At 39.9% G+C, this 18,913-nt stretch overlaps 1 protein-coding gene across 6 annotated transcripts in view; it reads right to left on the bottom strand.

Annotated features, from left to right (window-relative positions):
• The window catches only part of ARFGEF1 (ADP ribosylation factor guanine nucleotide exchange factor 1), a 181,877-nt gene extending 163,477 nt beyond the window's left edge, over nt 1-18,400 (bottom strand). For all 6 annotated transcript variants that reach the window (XM_065397696.1, XM_065397695.1, XM_065397698.1 and 3 more), the window contains exon 1: nt 18,277-18,400. In XM_065397696.1, the coding sequence (XP_065253768.1) occupies nt 18,277-18,400 (124 nt within the window). The remainder of the gene's footprint in view (nt 1-18,276) is intronic.
• Nucleotides 18,401-18,913: the final 513 nt, after the last annotated feature.

The following is an 18,913-nucleotide window of genomic DNA, read 5'->3' as shown; positions in this document are numbered from 1 at the left end:
CTGGCTGGCCAGAAGCGGACACTAGCCTCCTAGTAAAATTGTGATGTGATGTCAGTAAGACCTATAAGAGCATTTCCACACAGAAGCCCAGGAAGGACAGACAAGTTCAACAATACACTGCAAATAAATTCATAGAATGGTCCAGTTTAATATACCAGTAAGAACCACAAGATATCCTACTAGAAATCCAGCCCAGCACACAGGCTATTATTGCACCATTGAGGATGCAGCCATGTCGGTCTGGCACAGGTAGGGCTCTGCAGTGAGGATGCTCCCCCAGACTAGACTAGCCTGGGTTAACTCTGCAGTGAAGACATACCTTAAGTGCTTGCTGCTGTCTGTTATAAAGCTTCATTTTCACCAGTCTGCAATTCAGCCATAGAAAGTTTAGTTTACTGCTATCCACCACTTTCCCAGTGTGCACATATAGCATTCCTTTCAAAACCTTGACTTATTAACCAAATGAGGAAAACTGAAAAAAAAATGATAATTTTCTTGTTTTTGTGAATAAGTTGTAATCGTATTTCTACCACCTATTCACCTTCTATTGTCATCTGAATGTACAGTGCCATACCCAGGAGTGTCCTACAGAACGTGTAGCAACAACTGTATTAATTTTACAAAACTTGCAACAGAACTACCACATCTTTGAGAGGCATAAAAAACAAAGAATTAAGTCACCTTTGTTTAAAAGACACTGCAGTTAATGTATTTTCAGTACATGCAGTAAATACCGCATCTTAGCAAAAATGGAATAGTCATATTCAAACTGTAGAAGTGGTTTCCATCTACCTCTCAACTAAAAATACAAAATAAGGACCAAAACTTTATCACCTTGCTCATGCAGGTAGCCCCACTGATTTATATGTTTTACTTGTGATTAAATTCACTGTACAAGATTAAATTTAAAAACACTAGTATTAAAAATAGTTGCACAACTTGCCCATGACATTATAAAATAGAACCTATTAAACAGTTATAGTAAATGGGACCACAGCCATTTAGAAAAGGCACAACTGCGAATGCGATAAGGTGAGTGCTTCCTTCAACTCAAAGTGGAGTTCCAGCTAGAAGCTGCAGCAGGCCTATACCAACCATCTTGATCTTCGTCTTGCCATTGGAGTTCTATAGTCGTTGCCGAGAGAGAAGGTGCAGGGCCTATGGCAACCCCTTCATTCTGTGTTTTACCTAGGCGTACACAGCATAGGTCCGAGCTCCATGGTGGCTTGTCCTGGTGGGGAAGGACCCATGCTTTCAGCAGCAGCTCAGTCCAAGCAGCCCTATTTAGGGGTGGCCTGCATGCCCCAACTCGGCAAAGGCCCTAGAAAAGGTGGGCTAATAAAAGCTCCCTTCCAACTTCTTCTTTCCTGGCTCTAAACTAATCATTGCTTGTTGGAATTTTCGCACTATGTTAACCGGATTTGAACTAAAAGACCATGAACTTCGGAAAACAGCCATAATTGATAGAGAACTAGATCAACTGGGCGTCGATATTGCACTCATCAGTGAGATGAGACTTTCAGAAACTAGATCATTAAATGACGTAAACTACCATTTCTCCTGGTATTAGAAACCTGAAAATGAACCAAAAATATACGTGTTGGATTAGCTGTCAAGAAGTCTGTCCTCAGTGCAAGTACCGCTCCAGTATTTATCAATGACAGGCTCACGCGGCTGGATGTGAATATGAACTCAGGAACCCTGACTCTTCTGTTCATCTACGGACCAACACTTGACTACTCCAAACAGCAAAAAGCTGAATTCTATTCTCAACTGGAACAAATCATAAAGAATGTCCCCATAAGGAACGGACTCGCTGTTCTCGGTGATTTCAGTACCCAGGTGGATAAGAGCAATGGGACACATTATTGGCCAACATAGCACAGGTAGCCTCAACAAAAATGTCCAGCGTGTCCTTGAGCTTTGCACTCTTGTGAGCTATAGTCTCAAATATTTATTTTGCTGGCAGCAGCGGCAGCAAGGTCACATGGAGGCACGCCCGCTCAGGACACTGGCATCAGCTTGATCTCATCCTGATCCGTTGAAGAAACATTCACAATGTACTGCATGCTCGATCAATGCATAGCGCTGACCATGCCCTTCTCAGCACCAAGCACCTTTAAAAGATTCATCATGGAAAGCCAAATGGCAAACCTTGCCTCCACATTACTAATATGAAGGACTGACACTTGTGCAAATTTTTAATTTGCGCTTGAGCGTGTTTCTAAAAATGATCAACTTGATTCCCCTGATTCTGAAGCTTTGTGGAAAAATTTCAAGAATAAGATAGTGGTTACTGCCAAAGATGTCTATGGAACAACAACAAAAAACCAACCTGATTGGTTTGCAGCATCTGAACATCTGCTGCTCCCACTCATAGAAAAGAAAAAGCAAGGTCACCTAACTTTACTTCAACAACCAACTAAGTAGAAAACTCTTAAGTTCAAAGAGGCTAAAACTGCAGTCCAGAAAACCACCAGAGAATGTGCCCAAAAGTATTGGCAAGAACTGTGCAAAAAGATTCAGACCTGCTTTGAAAAGAGGGGACCTTTGTGGTACCAACGATGGAATCAAATAGTCACTTGATTCAATTTGTAAAAAGAATGCAAACCTGAAAGCAAAAGAGGGTGCCATCCTGAATGGCAGGCAACAACAACTTGACCAATGGACTGAGCATTATAAAGAACTCTACTCAAAGGATGCCATTATCTGTGATACTGCCTTAGCCGCCATCCCCCAGCTTCTAACAATGCAGGAGCTGGACCAAACACCAACTCTTGAAGATGTAGAGAAAGCTATCAAAGAGATTGCACCTGGGAAAGCAGCAGGCAACGATCAGATACCTTTGGAGCTCCTAAAAGCAGGGGGAGAAAGCTTGCGAGGGATATCCACTCACTTCTCTGCACCTGCTGGGAAGAAATCCTTGAAGTCACTTGGGACTAGCAGATCAATAACAACAAGATCCTTGAGAGAACTAACCTACAGTCTATGCTAGAGGCTCATGGGTTTCGTTAGCTGGGGCAGATGACGCATATGCCTCAAGATAGTCTGATGAAGACTGTGCTTTATGGCCAACTCCAAGAACTGCCCACAAAGTAGAGGAACTGTCAAAATTTCGATACAGCGACAAGGTCAAGCAAGATCTCAAGAAATTCAGCGCTCCCACTGACAACTGGGAGAACCGTGTCCACAATCGCTCAGTCTGGAGAAGCTAGGTTAAGGCTAGTGCAGTCATTGGGAGAGCTATCAGGGAGCCCAGGCTGAGGCCCACAGGTGAGCCAGGAAGCAGAGTGTGCTCCAAGCTCCCTCTGGCAGGCAGACCTGTGGGGAGGTCTGCCACTCGCGCATTTGGCTCTTCTCCCGCACTACTGTCAAGCGCCACTGACTGACTGACTGACTTTGTCGTGTTTCTTTTCATCTGCCAAGATGTTGCATGGCCATATTAAACAGCTAGAGTAACAAAGACCATTATTTCAATAACACCTAATTAACTTTTCTTAAATGTGTCTGGAAAGCCTATGAAACTGTTTACATCAGTGATTCTCAAACTTTCTGCAGAGCTGCTTCTGTCACAGCGATGAAGCATCCGTCAGTCTTCGAACGGTACTCCTGTCAGTTGCAGACAAAACCAACACTCATGGTTCCCAGAGGCTGTTTAGATCAACTAAATAAATAATAATAATAATAATAATAATAAAAAAAAAAAAACCCACCACCAAACCACACACTCCAAGCTGCAGCAAAATCTTTCTGCATCCTGCATGATTATTTCATGTCAGATGCTTCTTCTGTTTCTAGATAAACACGTGACCAAATCTGAGAATGACACCAAAACTGGATGAGTAACAAATGTTACAGAAACAAACTGCAAAGAGATTAGAACAGTGAAGACTGAAAGCAATGATTTATTATTAATAATAAAAATATTAATAAATGAAAGATTTCTATACCAAGAGGAAATAAGCACAGATAAAAGACAGTGGATGTGACCAAGAAGCTATACTCATCTCAGTATTGTAAGGTTATTTTCATTCTCTCACTGTAATGTTATCTTAATATCTTTTCCTATAACCAAGTGCAATAGCTGACACAGTGAAAATGTGAGATCAGAAAGGATCTTTAAGTAAGCCACAAGATGAAAAGTTATCTAAACCAGTGACTCTTAAGCTTTTTCAACTCAAATGATTATTACCGGTATTTAAAGTACATGAATGCCAGTAACTGAGCACTCATAAGAAATCTTTTATCATATCAGTGTGTACATGCTATACAGAGTGGGAGGAAAAATCCAAAAAAGAAAACCATTTTTATTTGAAGACAGTTGTAAACAGTAATAAAGTTTTTAAAGTATACGCTTTAATACAATATTGGTTAAGTTTTAGAAGTGTATTTAGTAATACTACATTTGACGCAAAACTGCAAGAATGTTTTCACAAGTCCCTCAAATTAAAAAACTGGGATAGAAGACTTTTTTGGTTAAAAAAAAGTTACAAATATTACAAAAAGTAAGATGGACATTATAGTCAATACTGTTAGAACAATGATCTCCATTTAGCAGCAAAATTCAATAATAAAAAATAAGAACAGAGCAAGGACTATGTGCTGTTTCACTGCAAGTAATTTCAATGCTAGCTACATAAAACTTGCTATGGGCAGAGCGTGACCCTATTTTACAACCGTACCACTTCTCCACACAAGAGAGATGGTATTGCAAAAGTGTGTGTGTTGTTATAGCTAAAGTAAAATATATAAAGGAACTAAATAAACAGAGAAAAGAAGAATGAGAAGAAATGGTAGTTAAGAAGAATGTTATGGAAGTCTGATCAGTGCTACTGCTGCTGCATGAGGATTCTTTCCATGCCCCCACCAGTGCTTAACCACCCTGACAGTTAGGAAGTTTTTCCTAATGGTTTTCCTAAACCTCCTTTGCAGCAATGTAAGCCCATTGCTTCTTGTCCTATCCTCAGAGGTTAAGAAAAACAATTTTTCTTTTTTACATACTTGAAAACTATTATGTCCCCTCGGTTTTCTCTTTTCCAGACTAAACAAACCCAATTTTTTCAATCTTCCCTCATAGGTCATGTTTTCTAGACCTTTAATCATTTTTGTCTCTCTTCTCTGGACTCTCTCCAATTTGTCCACATCCTTCCTAAAATGTGGCACCCAGAACTGGACACAATACTCCAGTTGAGGCCTAATCAGCGCGGAGTAGAGTGGAAGAATTACTTCTCGTGTCTTGCTTACAACACTCCTGCTAATACACCCCAGAATGACATTCGCTTTTTTTGTGCAACTGATTGTTCCTTCCTAAATGGAGTACTTTGCATTTGTCCTTATTGAATTTACTTCAGACCATTTCTCCAGTTTGTCCAGATAATTTTGAATTTTAATCCTATCCTCCAGAGCACTTGTAACCCCTCCCAGCTTGGTATCATCCGCAAGCTTTATAAGTGTACTCTCTATGCCATTATCTAAATCATCGACGAAGATATTGAACAGAACCGGACCCAAAACTGATCTCTGCGGGACCCCACTCATTTTGCCCTTCCAGCATGACTGTGAACCACTGATGATTACTCTCTTGGAACATTTTTCCAACCAGTTTTGACCCACCTTATAGTAGCTCCATCTAGGTTGCATTTCCCTAGTTTGTTTATGAGAAGGTCATACGAGACAATATCAAAAGCTTTACTAAAGTTAAGATATGCCACGTCTACCACTTCCTTCCTATCCACAAGGCTTGTTACTCTGTCAAAGAAAGCTATCAGGTTGGTTTGACACAATTTGTTTTTGACAAAACCACGCTGACTTACATCTTCTAGATGTTTGCAAATTGATTGCTTAATTATTTGCTCCATTGTCTTTCTGGGTACAGACATTAAGCTGACTGGTCTGTAATTCCCTGGGTTGTCCTTATTTCCCTTTTTATAGATGGGCACTATATTTGCCCTTTTCCAGTCTTCTGGAATTTCTCCTGTCTTCCATGACTTTCCAAAGATAATCATTAATGGCTCAGATATCTCCTCAGTCAGCTCCTTGAGTATTCTAGGAGTATTCCATTCACTTGTGCAATGAAGCCACATGCTTGATGCAGTACAGTAAAACTTTACTTGTATTTTTAATATAGTAAAACCTCCCCCAAACTCCTCCCCCCACTACACATACTGAAGCTGCCATAAAGATAGTTTCCTCCCTCAACGAAAAAAAAATTGTCCCCACAACAGCAGTGAATATTTTTTACAGATTAATAGGTTATAAAAGCAGAAGGGACCATTGTGATTATCTAGTCTGACATGCATGATACAGGCCATAGCATGTCCCCGAATTAATTCCTGTTTGAACTAGAGCTGGTCTTTTAGAAAACATCCAATCTTGATTTTAAAAGTTTACATAATGGAAAAGCCACCACAACTCTGAGTAAATTGTTTCAATGGCTAATCATCCTCACTGAAAAAATTATGCATAGTTCTAGTTTGAATTTGTTTGCTTCAACTTCCAGCCTTTGGATCCTGTTATCCGTTTGTCTGATAGAGTGAAGAGTTCTCTCTCTATTATCAAATTTCTATTCTCCATGTAGAGTACTGTACTTATACACTGTGATCAAATCAACCTTAACCTTCACTTTGATAAACTAAACAGATTGAGCTCATTGGGTCTTTCACTATAGCGCATGTTGTCCAAACCTTTCATTATTTGCATGGCTCTTCTCTGAACCCCCTCCAATTAACATCCTTCTTCAACTGTGGACATAGTATCCCATTATCGGTCACACCAATACCAAATAGATGTTATATGACATGTGTCTTTTCCTACTCAATATTCCCCTAGTTATGCATCCAAGGATTGCCTCAGCCCCTTTGGCCAGAATCACACTGGGGGCTCATGTCCAGCTGATTATATACACCATGATCTTCAACTCCTTTTCAGAATCACTGCTTCCCAGGATAGAATCCCCCATCATGTATGTATATGGCTTATATTCTTTATTCTGGACGCATAACTTTACGTATGGCCATCCTAAAATAAACACGGATTATCTGCATTTAAGTTACCAAGCAATTGTGCTGTATCAGTGACTGTCCTCTTCATTATTTACCCCTCCCCCAATCTGTGTGCAGGGCCAGAAACCTGGGAAGTCACCCTGGGCGTCAACTTCCAGGGGAAAGAATGGGCAGGCACTTGGCCATTTTGGGGAGGGGTTTTGGCTGTTGCCCTAGGCATCAACATCTGGAGCGGGGAGCTGGCAGGTGCTTAGCTGCTCTTCCCCTTCTCATCCTGGGCCCCCAAAAGCTGCTATGCTTGGCCTTTTTTTCTTCTTTTTTTTTGTGCTCAGCTGTTTGGGGAGTGTCAAAAATATTTTCTACCATGGGCAGCAAAACAACTAGGGTCAGCTCTGTTTGCATGTCATCTGTTAAATTTATCAATAATGATTCTTGTTTTCTTCCACGTCACTTATATAAACATTAAATAGGGCAGGGCCAAGAACTGATGCCTGAAGGACCCCACTAGAAACACACCCACTTGATGATTTCCCATTAACAACTACATTTTGAGATCTATCAGTTAGCCAGTTTTTCATCCACTTAATAAGTGGCATGTTGATTTTGTATCGTTCTAGTTTCTTAATTAAAATGTCATGTGGTACTGAGTCAAATACCTTCCAGAAGTCTATTACATCACCACTTATTTTTATCAACCAAATTTATAATCTAAACAAAAATTTTAAAAAATTAAAAAAAAAAAAGATATCAAGTTAGTTTGACAACATTTATTTTTCATAAACCCATGCTGACTGGCATCAATTATATTACTTCCCTTTAATGAGTTCCATTCCAGCTATTCCATTATTTTGCTCAGGACTGAGTGAGGCTGACAGGCCTATAATTACTCAGTTACTCTTTTTAAATGCTGATAAAACATTAGCTTTCTTCCAGTTCTCTGGAACTTCCCCAGTGTTACAAGAGTTATTAAAAAAAAAAAATCAACATTAAATAGTGTAGAGCACTCTTTGACCAGCACTTTAAAAAAATATTGGATACAAGCCACCTGAACCCACTGATTTTAAAATGTCTAGCTTTAGTAGCTGCAGGGTAACATCCTCCTTAGTTGGAATGGAAAGTATTCCATCACCACATGCTATGACTACATCACCTGGCTTTGTCCCAAATACAGAACACTTATTGAGCACTTCTGTCTCTTTTGTATCATTATTGATAGCTACCATTTCCCTCTAGTAATGGACTAATACCAGTTAGGTTTCCTTCTGTTCCTAATACAATTTAAAAACTCTTCATTGTTCTTATCTCTGCTAGCCATAGATTTCTCCTTGTGTCCTTTTGCTTCCCTCATCAATTTTCTATAATTCCTAGCTTCCGATTTATATTCATTACTATGAACTTCCCCCTTCTTCTATTTGTTAAATATGTTTTTTGTTTGTTTTATAATCTAGTAAAGTGCTCTTAAACAATTATTCCCAGTTATTCACATTGTTCTGTTTAATTCTCTCTCAGAACTGATTTGGCTCATAATTGTTTTCAGCATTGTGAAACTAGCCCCTTTCAAGCAGATGGATATAGATCATTGTTTTGGACTTTATCAAAATGTATTACGTGCAAACAGAGCCATGTCATGATCACTTGTATCTAATCTACCACTAATTTTTAGTATGTGATCAACTCCTCATCATCCATCTAGATGATTTCTAATATAGAATTACCACATATTGGATGCAACACTTTTTGAGTTATGAAATCATCTTCTATAATTTTTAGAAATTGCAATAACAATTTAGTACTGGCAGCATGAGACTTCCAGTATACATCACTCAGACTGAAGTCCCCATGGTAACACAGCTTTTTTCCCCTTACACATTGTAGCTAGGTGTTTAAGGAGATGGTCATCCTGTTCTCTAATGTGATTTGGTGTCTGTAGCAGACACCACCTTGTACCCAACCTTGTGCTTTATCTGTTGGAAGCAAATGATCTTGAATACCTGCGGATCAATGTTCTAAGCGGTCAGTGACTAAAACTGGTAATGCCATTTTTGACAGAGTGCCCCCATTCCTATGCTATACTGGTTCTTATACTATAGAAGAACCAATATAGTATGTTCACTATAGTATGTAAGCACCTATCCCCTCCCTTTTGCCCACTTGCTCCTTCCTTAAAAAAAACCAATGCTTATAACCTATTTAACATTTCAATCATGTGAATCTTTCTCCCAGGAACTAGCTTGACTTTAGGTTCACAAATGAGCCAGTTAATCTTTATTACCCAGGCTCCTGGCATTGGTGTATGGACAATTAAAGAATTTATTTTCTTTGTGTCCTTTGGTGTCTTGATTAACTTTTTTCTCAACATCTTAGATGGTCTAAACAAGTGCCCATTTGTTTCCTCTTTTCACCTTCTCCTTTTCTTATTAGTTGAAATCCAGCCTGCTCCCTAGGGGGTCCATTCTCCTTCTACCAAGATGGAGGCCACCTACTTCCCCATAGAAGGTGGACCAACATTCCACAAAACCCACTTCATTATACCACTTGCCTAGCCAGCGCTTCACTTCTAGAATCTTCTGCCTTCTTCACTCACAGGACAGGACAGGACTTCAGAGAAGAATGTCCAACTGATTTTCTACTACGGCATCTTTTTGAGTTCTCTGAAGTCATAGAATCATAGGCCTGGAAGGGACCTTGAGAGGTCTTCTAGTCCAGCCCCGTGCACTCAAAACAGGACTAAATATTATCTTGAACGTCCCTGACAGGTGTTTATCTAACCTGCTCTTAAAAATCTCCAATGACGGAGATTTCACAACCTATCTATAATCTGCGAGACATCCTGTGAAGCAGCATTATTAGCGCTGACATGCATTATCACCAGTGGATCCTTGCCCACTGATTTAAGAAGCGATCCAGTCTTAGTATCAAGTACCAAGACTCACGGTTTGGCCCCAGGAAGAAAGAACACAATTCTGTTGTCCACCTGTCCCTTTCAGAATGTTATTTCCATTCTTAGTATAAAATTCCCATCAAAAATAGTATGTCTTACTCAGATGGCTGGAGCTTTTTGTGGCCATGCTTGATTTTCTTATGGTTTGGGCTGAGCAGCCTTCCACAAGTGTGTCCTGTATACCTTTCTGTTGCATTCGAGCAGTTAGATATTCAGAGATGTATTCTGTAGTTTGCATGCTGAAGACATGGTAACAAGTGGAAAATTTTAGCCATGTATAATTCCTCCTTGTCCTCTCCTCTCGGATAGTCAGAGACTGCCAACTCTCATCTGTCTCCAACTGTGTAGAATGCCACCTCATCCTCTTGCCTCTAGTGGTTACAAATTGCCAAGCTTCCTCTCCAAATGCCTTTTTTCCGGTTTCTTGGTAGCCAGTTACTTTTGTCCTTGCATCTGGAATAATGATGTTTCCTGAATCTGGCTGTTCAAGAACTCCACAGCCTCCCTGAGGTTCCACGGTGTCTGTACTTATCCTTCCAATCCACGAATCTTTTCTTCCAGGTCACCAATTTTCACTTCATATACTGGAAGTTCATTCTGGCTTCAGGCAGGAAAGTAAACATGGAACATCCATTACAGGTCTCAGATACCAATCCATAGCTAGTCACCATGGTATCAAACAGACCACCACCTAGAAAAAGAGCCTCTCACATGCCCTCTTGTAAACTCCTTGTGAAACTCCCCATTTGCCTCTTCAGGATTATGTCTGGCAACTGGTATACACTGAACCTTGCTGCTCATCTCCACACTCCCATTAACAAGGAGCAATTAACTATTCAAAGACTTCAAACACTGAAGCTGATCAAAGATCAAAGAGTCCCAGCCAAATAGCCCAAACTGATACACAAACAGACCAGTCTCTCCCTGACCTGTTCAAGATCCTACAGCCCAGCTAGACAACCCTCATGAACAACACAAAAAAGACATATCAAACAACAAGACTTCTACCTCCAAACACAAAGTCCACACCTATGCTATCTGAAACTACAATTTACCACTCCTGTTTGTCAATTTTCATTGGCCACTGAGCAGTAAGCCAGTCATTTTTAAATCAAGTGCTGTTACAGTATTACCTCCAGTGCCGTTTTTTTCTGAAGGACTCCAGGAAAACCCGGTTCATCGCACATCTGATTTCACCAGTCAGAGAGAGAGCAGAGTTTTTAAAATATTCCAATTTGGAATATCCCCATACATTAACAACATACCCAGAATCAGTGCCACTATAATTTTAAAAAATGAAAATGCAGGAGGAGGTAGAAGAAGTAGATAGTGAGACTGAAGAAGAAAAGGAGTAAAGATAAGAGCAAATAGGGGGAGAAAGACAGAAGAGAAAGGAATGAGGTAGTAAGATGAGGAAAAATGTGCTGGTAGGGAACACAGAAAAGAAGATTTCACATTTTCTTTTTCCTAGTCAAAGATGATTCATTGATAGAAACAGATGCAGTGTAGTCACAAGACAACTTTATCATTTAAGTTTAAACATTCCAATTAGCCCTACTTCCGTTTATTATACAGCAATAGCTTGAAAAGTTGAACTTTGTGTTACAAAGATGTTTTAAGACAAAGAAATTTAAAATTAGATTCAGAATGTATTGAAAGTCAAGATAAAGAAGGCTTAGAGATATTTTTATATCTTAAATTGAGGATATATTTTATTATATGCAGTGTGTTGTTATAGCCATGTCAATACAGGATATTAGACAAGGTGGGTGGGTAATATCTTTTATTGTACCAATTTCTATTGGTGATAGAGACAGTAAATATGATGTATTTTATTGTAAATACAGAGTTCCAGTTGAAAAACAAAGAGGGTGAAAGTTTCCATTGGCTTTTCATTTTACCAGGACAGCAAAAGATTTGACATGTCTTATCCATTAAATTCTTCACTACCCACATTTGATCCACACTAACTTCTTATAAAAAATAAACCTAATACAAGACACTGGCTGATCAGAGATTCACAGCCCTTAAGTAACTCTAGAGCAAAAGGAATTAGTATCCCTTTTTCCCTTCCAAGGATTAGCATTGGTCAGTGTTATCATTCCAAACAGTCAAGAAATTACTGAATATAGCGTTCAAGATTATGGAGCCTTGTTTTCTAACTACACTTGTTTTCCTCAGTCCTGTAAATCTGGCCAACTGGTGGCACTACATCAAGTCTCAGATGTGGTAGCAAACCTGGAAGATAGTTTACTGAGTCAGTGAAGTCTCAGTGTTATTGGTAAGTCTTCGGTCTTAGCAAAAGGGGAAGAGAAGAGAAATCGTAATTACACAGTGCCCCTGCTAGCAACAACATGAATATAGCAAGTTCCTTACTTGACATCTCAACTGGAAGAATATTACAACAATAAATGTTGAGGGGGAAGACAGTGACAATATTAACCAATGAGATTTTGTTGCTTCGTGCTATCTGAGACATAAGAAACAATATAAAAAACAGAAGAGTCTAACCCATTTTAATAATCTAGCATTAATATATTTTAAAAAGAACTCTGCTTGAATCAGAAGAAGCTATTGGGAAAATGTAACTGCAAGGTTTATTATTCTTTTCATAGCAACACAAGAGTACAAGAGAAAAGATACAATACTTAGAATTACTATCTTTCCGATCAAGCATATAAGCACTCTAAAAACCTGGCCTCAGTATCTAAAAATTAACGACTACGTTTAGTAACAAGGTACAAGGTGTCATTTAAGATAAGAAGCCTGCCAGTGTACACAGGAAAAATAACTAACAACTTTGCAAGAGAATTTATTCCAGAAAAGGCACATGATATAATTTAGAGATTTAATTTAACTGCACTAGCTTTGAAGCAGACTTATTAAATGCTCTACATATTCATGACATGGCCTTTGGTTTTTGTATCGGCCATTATACCTATTACTACATCTATCCAACTATACCTCCCACGCTAGAAGGTGACCACGTGAAAGAGTTCTACAGTGAAGAGGAGAGAAAGGAGAGCAGAGGAGACCCACCCAGCTCAGCTCTACATTCACAGCTTAAGGTGAAGGTGAGTCAAGTCTACCGAGAGGTAGGTTTACTCTAGCTTTTTGTCATTTTCAGAGAATTACACTCAAATCGTAATTCTATGCTGATATTTATCACTGCAACAATTGCATGATGTGGTATCTATACTAAATGATCACACAGTGTGTGCATGTGACATGGTACAAAGGTTGAACAGACCTCCCTGCAGGAGGTTCCACAGCCATGACACACCTCACCCAGTGGGGTCATAAATGGAGGCCTTGCCAACCCAGACAATAGCATGGATTTTTGTGGATTAAATTCCAGGCAGGGTTTTCAGTGTCACCAATTCAGCAGAGCATGGAACTTCAAGCAGACGAGTAGTTCTTGTTTTGTTTAATTCTATACTGTTTATTTGGAGTTTACAGATTTAAGATGGTTGTAGGGAATATGGCCAGAGGTAATTCTAATTTGTGATTACACAAGTACTGTATATAAACCACAAATGCCAGAAGGGAATCTTATTTTCTGTGAACTCTCTCTCCAGCTATTCAGGTTCACACACTAACTCAAAAAAAAAAAATGTTTAATACTAAACATTTTATTTCAATTAAAAAGTTAAAATCCTGTTAACATGCAACTGAAAAATAATGTAAGGATACCCAAGTAGATTAGGCACACATTTCAATTTACCTTAATAATGCAATAATCTGGCAATATAGTTGAAAAACTGAAAATTACAACCACAAAACGGAAGCAATCATTTGCCTGCTCCCCACTAAGAATAATGGGAGATCTAATTCTATTGTCTGCATTAGGCAGTAAATTAACAGACAATTCAAAAGATGAACACATTCCTGCTAACATTTTAAAAGATATTGGTGCACAAATAAGTAAACAATGTACAGTTCTTTTGTCGCCTGTGTTCCACGAGAAATAGTAAAGGAGTGTGGGAAAGAATATATGAAATGTTCAGGCTTCTTAGAAGCATTACAAACAATGGAATGTAAAAAAAAAGGGAAAATGTCAAGACTTAATTGACAGTGTTCTGTATGAAACCCCACACAACTTGGCACACCAGACCAGAATCCAGGTAAAAAGCTTTAATGGGGGGGAGGGAGAGTAAGATGGAATGTAAACACCAGACTTAATTCTGCTGGATTAAAAAACCTTAAGAAAACATAGCTATAATTCAAATCATTTTGTGTGCACGAAAAAAGGTTCAATTTACGTTTTAATAACTGGTAAATGAAGATGTTTACATTAAAAGAACCTCATCTTCACTCCTGGTTGGAAGAAAGAAAACTCAATCATAGTTAATACCCCAGAAAATAGTTTCCTTCATTCACGCTTTTAAAGCAACACACACTACAGAGCAAGATTCTAAGAAAAATGTAATAGTAAAGAATGCCAAGCAATATGTAGGGATTAAAAGTAAGGAGTGACAATATTCCTGTTTTAAAGGTTTTAACTTCCTTTTGTTCACAATAACCCCTTGAAATCTCAAAATGTTTTCTTAGTAATTTCTTTGCTTAGTACATGAGTATGCTAGAAGTTTTTTGTTTTTTTAACTTGTTATTTATACATGTTGGGCTCCTGACATTGACCGCATGATTTTAGAAAAACAGAACAAAAGGAACACCGAAAAATTGTTTTTAGAAACAAAGATGTAAAATTTACAGCCAGATCTAATATAAGGAACATTAAGTAGACCAAATATTGGACCCCAATTACCAAAAAAATAATAATTAATTATTGAAAAAAAGCAGAGAGGCTTGTCTAATGGTGGCCACATGTACCTGTATGAAGCAAACAGTGTAAACAGCAGCTGGTTATTATGTGCACTTCAAACTCTTTACAGATAGAGTCTATTATAATCTTACTGTTTAAGATTCACGGTGTCCCCCCACCCCTTCCTTATGCCTTTAGTTGTTCACTTTGATTGAGCAGTAAATGTAAACAGCTGAGTAGGGACCTTCATATTATATCAGTATTGTATATGTTACATATTTCTAAGGCATCTAAGCATTTAATATTTTTAGCACAGAGCACAGTTAAATAGAAAACATAAAGAGACCAAAAGGTATTCTCTGTCCACCTTCCTTTGGTTCCATGGCACACATGTATTTGTTGTTGTTATTAAAGGCTCTTGCCAAAAGGTGGGTCCAAAAACTCCTTGGCTAAAATATTTTTTAGCTTCTGTTTAATATGCAGATCTGTATTAACTACAATATATCCAGAAAAACAAGGACCCAGGCAGAACTAATATTTGGATCAGAGTCACAACTGATTTTAATTACAGTATTCTTCTAATCTACTGTCAGCAGGTAATATCCTATTATTATATCATTGGCACTGCTGTGCTTGGGAAGATCCCAAAATAGTAATGAAAAAGCTTTTTAAAAAATTCATGAAATAATTTAACCAGATCTTCGTGAATTAACTATTCAGACTGACAACAATATTTTAGCTAATTTAAATATATACAATGAATTTTAATAACATTAGGTAAAAGCTAAATCCCATTTAACTAAGAAAAACAAAATCAACTCCTCAGCAGATCACCTGCAGTAGCGTTAAATCATTATGTAAGGCCTCACTAAAGTTTCCTTAACAATTGGTTTTAGCACTCAACATCCAAAAATCCAAGATGGTAATGTTTTTGGTTTTAGAAGCAAGAAGTAAAAACCGAGATTTACATAATTACAATTAAAAGACTTCTATAATAATATGGAGAGGCAGTCCGAGCTGATAGGGGAATAGATCAGGAATCAGAACATTTCTAGGAATCAACCACATTCCTAGCTCTGCCACTGATGTGGTGTGGGTGAGACATCTCACTCCATACCTCAGTTTCCCATCTGTGAAATGGGAAAAATGATATTTCCCTTCCTTTGTAAAGCATTTAGATATCTATGGATGAAAACGGCTATTCAAGAGCTAAATATCACTGTTATAATTAGAAGATGGGGCCATAAAAATGTTGAGTCCCCAAACAATCACCCATTAAGGTTTTTATTGCATCAGTCTAAACATTTTTTACAGTAAAAACACTATAATTTATTAATATCATTTGTTCGATTATCCTATTCAAAAGACCCATGAAGTCTTCATATTTTATATATTAGATAAGGGCAATACAAGATTGTATATATTATCTAGCTCACTCTCCTGTCCTCTGCCGTCTTCACACCCATGTGTCATGTCTTGTCCCTATTTAGATGCCAATCTTGGAATTAGAACCACAGTTGAAGGTTTCAGTAAAGCTCAACACTGACACAGTAATCAATGGGGGTCATTGTGAGTACGGGTCTGCCAGCACAGATCAGTTTGCATGATCAGGATATTAGACTGCAAGATATTTAGGGCAAGAACTGTTTATATTTTTATAGCACCTAACACAATGGGACCAACATCCTGGTAGTAGAATCTGGATGCTCCAGGGATACAAATAAATAATTCAATTTCTGAAATAAAGTGTAATTTCATGAAGTTTCCTACTGTCCAATTAATTCCACATAAGATGGTCTGGATATAAACTCCGTTTTTTAAACTGCATGTTTTATATTTAGTTAATTGAATTTATTTAAGTTGTAAATAAAGAGTAAATGCGTAATCTATGTTGTAAGTCAAATGGACATTATCCCACTTTTGTCTTTTTAAACAAAAAACAAAAAAACTATAACTGAAAGATTAGAGATTAAATACTTTCTTCAATTTGTTTACTGTGTGTGTTTGACAGCAGTTTGTGAATAGCCAATTTCACTACGTCCAATTTCCTCTGTTGGTCAGGGTATATCACAAACAAAGGAGACAAATATTTTATTTTTAAAAAGGAAAATGTGATTTTAAAGTGACAAAAGTAGCAGAAAGACTCATGAGCTGGTATAGTACATGAAACTACTTGTAATTGATTTTTTTTTAAAGTAAATTTCAGGTTAATTATGTCCTTTTAGTTAAATCTACTTAAAATAAACATATTACCAAAAATTCATAAGATAAAATCATTTCAACAACACTGACAATATTGCCAATTTAAAGATAAAAAGACTACATCCAAACAAATCAAAGGTAGATTTTCTTCCAATTAAATGATACATTGATCTTTATGAATGTGCGGTCATTTCTCAGTCCAGAGATCAGTACCTGGGCCCGTGCTCATTACACCATGATATTTAAGCCAAAATGCATGTTTCATACATCCAACCCTTTTTTCTTCTCAGTATCTCCTCACCTAAACCCTATACAGTCAGCTGTGTCACACACCTAATACTTCGTTTCAGAGTAGCAGCCGTAGCCCACGAAAGCTTATGCTCTAATAAATTTGTTAGTCTCTAAGGTGCCACAAGTACTCCTGTTATTTTTACCTAATACTTCGCTCATCTTGAGCAACATAAACATCTCCACTATACACTCAGCTGTCAGACAACTAACACCTCGCTCATCTAGAGCAACATGAACATCCCCACAATGTATCTCCCTTCACTGTGGTTGCATTAACTCCGCAATACATGAAAGAAACCCCATTTCCTAGCAGCTATTTTTCTCTCCATACACACACTACAGAGGTTCCTTTTAGACAGCTATCGACTGAATCTCCTCCACCCTCATTCTTCCTCTCTATAGAACAGCTTCCTAATTCAAGAACAGACATCAATTTTAGACGTGGCCTCAGTGTCATTGTCTCTTGTTTTCCATCATCCCCTTTTCTTTCTTTCCCCTCCCTCTTTATCGCTGCCTGTCACCTGCTCCCTCCCCGGCGGCCTTGTTCTTCCAGGTCAGCTCAGAGCACACACACCTTCTTCTCTGCCTATTCATCCTGGGCGTGTGGGGCGGTGATACCCCGCCAGGCAACCGACTGCATCCCTTCTCCTCGCTGTCAACAAGGGGCAACCTCTCTCTCTCCGAGATCCAAACACACCAGTAGTTGCTTGCAGTGTAATAACCAAAAGCCTTTGGTTTCCCCCCACACACACATACCTCTTTTCTTCCCATCCCCAGCACCACAAACACCAGCACGGCCACATCTTCTGCTTGATCACAAAGGCCCTGTCTTATGCTGCCTTTCGATCACCAGCCCCCAGCTAACCCTCCTTCTCCCCCTCCAATCCCTCCATCAGCCCTCTCCGCTCCCCAATGCCTGTGCACCCCCAGATCACTCCCCCTTTCCCAGATCAACGAACGGCCCCCACCGCCGCCTTGTCTCCCCCATCACCCGGCTTAGGGAAAGGGGGGCCTGAGGGGAGGGGAGTCAGCCCAGGGGCACCGCCTGCCCCAGCCCCCGCTCCCACCCCGGCTCTCACCTAGGGCCACCTCACAGGCTTTGCGCAGCTGGGAGTGATGTGCCTTCTTCACCTCCTTGTCGGCCAGGATCTTCTCCAGAGCCCGGGTCAGGAACATGTTCTTCGTCTTCTTGCCTTCATACATGGGAGCGATCGGGGGGACCGGCCGCTCCCGCCGGGGGGAGGCAGCGGGGACCGGGCAAGGGGGGCACTCGGGCGGCTGCAAGTCCGGAACTGTGGCCGCCCGGCCGCTGGGGGCAGGGAGGGGGGAGCGGAGCAGGTCACCGCGCCGTGAGCGAGGCCCCCGGGGACGGGCCCGGCCTGGGCGCTGCAGCCCCGCTCGGCAAGTAGCTCTGACCGCGGCGCTCTCAGCCCCGGAGTCGCCCGCCCGCACCAGCCTCCATTAGCGGCGGCAACAACCTGCGCTCGCCATGTTGGAAGGAAACGACGTCAGGGCCGCGGCCGAAGGGCTGCAGAGGAGGAAGCGGCGGCGCGATACCCCAACCCGGCAGAAAGGCGGAGGGAGGGAGCGGGCAGAGCCGCGGCGCTACGGCGGCTCAACAGGGACTCGCCTCCTGCCTGCCCTGTGGGTGCGCTGCGCGCTACAGGTGCGGAGGGAGGGGAAAGGGCTGAGGAGAGCGGGGCGCTGCCACCTGGG

This window comes from Emys orbicularis, chromosome 2 (assembly GCF_028017835.1).
Source record: "Emys orbicularis isolate rEmyOrb1 chromosome 2, rEmyOrb1.hap1, whole genome shotgun sequence".
NCBI lineage: Eukaryota > Metazoa > Chordata > Testudines > Emydidae > Emys > Emys orbicularis.
The sequence above is the reverse complement of the archived record's forward strand: the minus strand, read 5'-3'. Positions and strand labels throughout refer to the sequence as shown.